This window comes from Macrobrachium nipponense, chromosome 7, assembly GCF_015104395.2.
Source record: "Macrobrachium nipponense isolate FS-2020 chromosome 7, ASM1510439v2, whole genome shotgun sequence".
NCBI classification, from domain to species: domain Eukaryota; kingdom Metazoa; phylum Arthropoda; class Malacostraca; order Decapoda; family Palaemonidae; genus Macrobrachium; species Macrobrachium nipponense.
Window position 1 is genome coordinate 58,965,159 of NC_061109.1, and position 2,500 is coordinate 58,967,658.

A 2,500-nucleotide genomic window follows, 5' to 3' on the forward strand; every position below is an offset into this window, starting at 1 on the left:
AAAGCTACATTGAGCTAAGTAGTCGCCGTGTAGAACTTGTACAGCGCTTAGCTCCCGTTTGCCAAGCCCGTGGAATGTTTCCGATCCAACGTGAACCTACGTGGGTAGTCAAAAATAAGCACCGACGTTGGAGTCAAGAAAAGGGCGCTAAATTAGCAACCTCGCTCCTATAGACTCTAAATATCAGTGGAATGTCCATATAATTGTCCTCACATTACTAGTGTCACATGATTCAAATGTTACCTTATATCCTTTATATCGTAGTAAAAGTATTTCTTTCCTCCATTTTGCTCTTTTCCTTTCACTCGCACGGTATTTCAGAAGCAGTCTGCCACCCACATTTCCCCTCTTCCCAAGTCAGCGCCTCAGTAGGACCTGTAGCTAGGTCGGTGTCTCCCTCTTTCTTGAAGACAGCCACGGTACCTTCGTCAACATATCGGACACAATTTTTGATATATTTGCGCTTATTCTCACCTTTCAGTAGGATCTGCAGTTACGCCAGTGTCTCCCAAATACTTGAAGATTGCCACGGTGCATTCAATGTCAATCTATCTGACACAAGTTTTAGTACAAATTTCGTCTTCTTACCTTTCAATAAGATCTGTAGCTACACCAGGGTCTGGCTCATTCTTGAAGACAACCGCTGAACATTCGTCATCTATCTGACACAGTTTCTATTAACAAAAATTTCCTCTTTTCCTTTCTTCTTTTTTTCCCTTCAATGGGACCTGTAGTTAAGCCAGTGTCTCCCCCATTCTTGAAGATAACCAAAGTACAGTCGTCAATCTATCTGTCACAATTTTTCATGTAAATTTCCTCTTTTTTTCCCTTCTATAGGCTTTGTAGCTAAGCCACTGCCTCTCTCATTCTTCCAGAATAGCCACTATGCATTTGTCAATCTATCTGACACAGTTCTTGATGAAAAATTTTTTTTTTCTTTCCCGTTAATAGGATCTGTTGCTAAGACTGTCTCCATCATTCCTCATTCTTGAAGGCAGCCAACTGTACATTCAATGTCAATCTATCTGGCACAATTTTTTGTATAAACTTCTCCCTTTTCCTTCCCTTTCAATAGGATCTGTAGCTACAACAGTGTCTTAACAACTTTTGGAGACAACCACTGTACATTCACCTTTCTATCTGGCACAATTTTCTATGTAAATTTCCTTTTTTCATTCCCTTCAATAGGATCTATGGTTAAGCAAGTTTCTCGCTCATTCTTGAAGGCACATTCTTCACTCTTTGACACAATTCTTGATGTAAATTTCGTTTTTTTTCCCTTCAATAGGATCTACAGCTCAGCCAGTATATCCCTCATTCTTGAAGATAGACAACTGTACATTCGCTGTCAATCTTTCCGATATAATTTTATTTTATATAAATTTCCCCTCCTTCCCTCCAATAGGATCTGTAGCTACATCAACGTGTCCCTTATTCTTGAAGACAGCCACAGTAAATTCGTCAATCTATCTGACAATTTTCTATATAAATTTCCTCTTTTCTTTCCCCCTTCGTAAAATAGCCACCTGGGTGCGGAGGCCCTTCGAAGACGATGACGACATGCAACCGCCCGAGGGGAAGATGCACCTGTCTGATTTCCAGGTGGAGAAGTTCACCTACTACTTCACAGACGTCTTCGACCACAACAAGGACAGAGTCATCACTATCGAGGACATTCACGCGCTGAATGAGGTGTGATAGTTTTCACTACTAAGTTTCTTTTTCTTATTAGTCAAGTAAGATCAATTGCACTGTTAAGTTGTTTATATTTTGAAGAAAGATACATTGCACTATTAAGTTCTTGATGTTTGTTTGTTTGCTTGTATGGTGTTTTTACGTTGCATGGAACCAATGGTTATTCAGGAACGAGACCAACGGCTTTACGTGACTTCCGAACCACGTCGAGAGTGAACTCCTATCACCAGATATACGCATCTCTAAGCCCTCAGTGGAATGCCCGAGAATCGAACTCGCGGCCACCAAGGTGGCAGGCCAAGACCATACCGATAACGCTACTGAGACGCTTAAGTTTTTGATGTTGAAGAAAGATATATCGCACTGTTAAGTTTTTTAATACTAGAATAAGATAAACTGATCCATTATGGTGTTTTTTTTATACTGAAGTAGATTTATTGCACTACTGAGGTTTTTTGAGTTGAAGTCAGATAAATTGATCTGTTAGTTTTCATTATTTTGAGGTAAGATAAATGGATATGTTAAGTTTTTTTGGTATTGCAGTAAGATAAATTGCACTGTTACGAGTTGCTTCTTTCTTGATATTAAAGTAAGATAAATTGATCTGTTGACTGTTTCATTAATGGATTCAGGTCAATTGAACAGTTTAGCTTTTTTTTTAATTGAGGTAAAATAAATTTATCTTTTTTTTTCTTTCCGTTATTGGGGTTAGATCAATTTCACTATTAGATTTTTATTTTGAGGTCAGATAAATTGATCTGTTGAATCTTTTCACTAATGAGGTCAGATATATGTCCCTGTTAAG

General features: G+C 38.5%; 1 protein-coding gene across 4 annotated transcripts in view; it reads left to right on the forward strand.

Annotated features, from left to right (window-relative positions):
• The window catches only part of LOC135217417 (uncharacterized), a 130,124-nt gene that overhangs the window by 117,534 nt on the left and 10,090 nt on the right, over positions 1-2,500 (forward strand). For all 4 annotated transcript variants that reach the window (XM_064253261.1, XM_064253263.1, XM_064253262.1 and 1 more), the window contains one exon: positions 1,523-1,692. In XM_064253261.1, the coding sequence (XP_064109331.1) occupies positions 1,523-1,692 (170 nt within the window). The remainder of the gene's footprint in view (positions 1-1,522; positions 1,693-2,500) is intronic.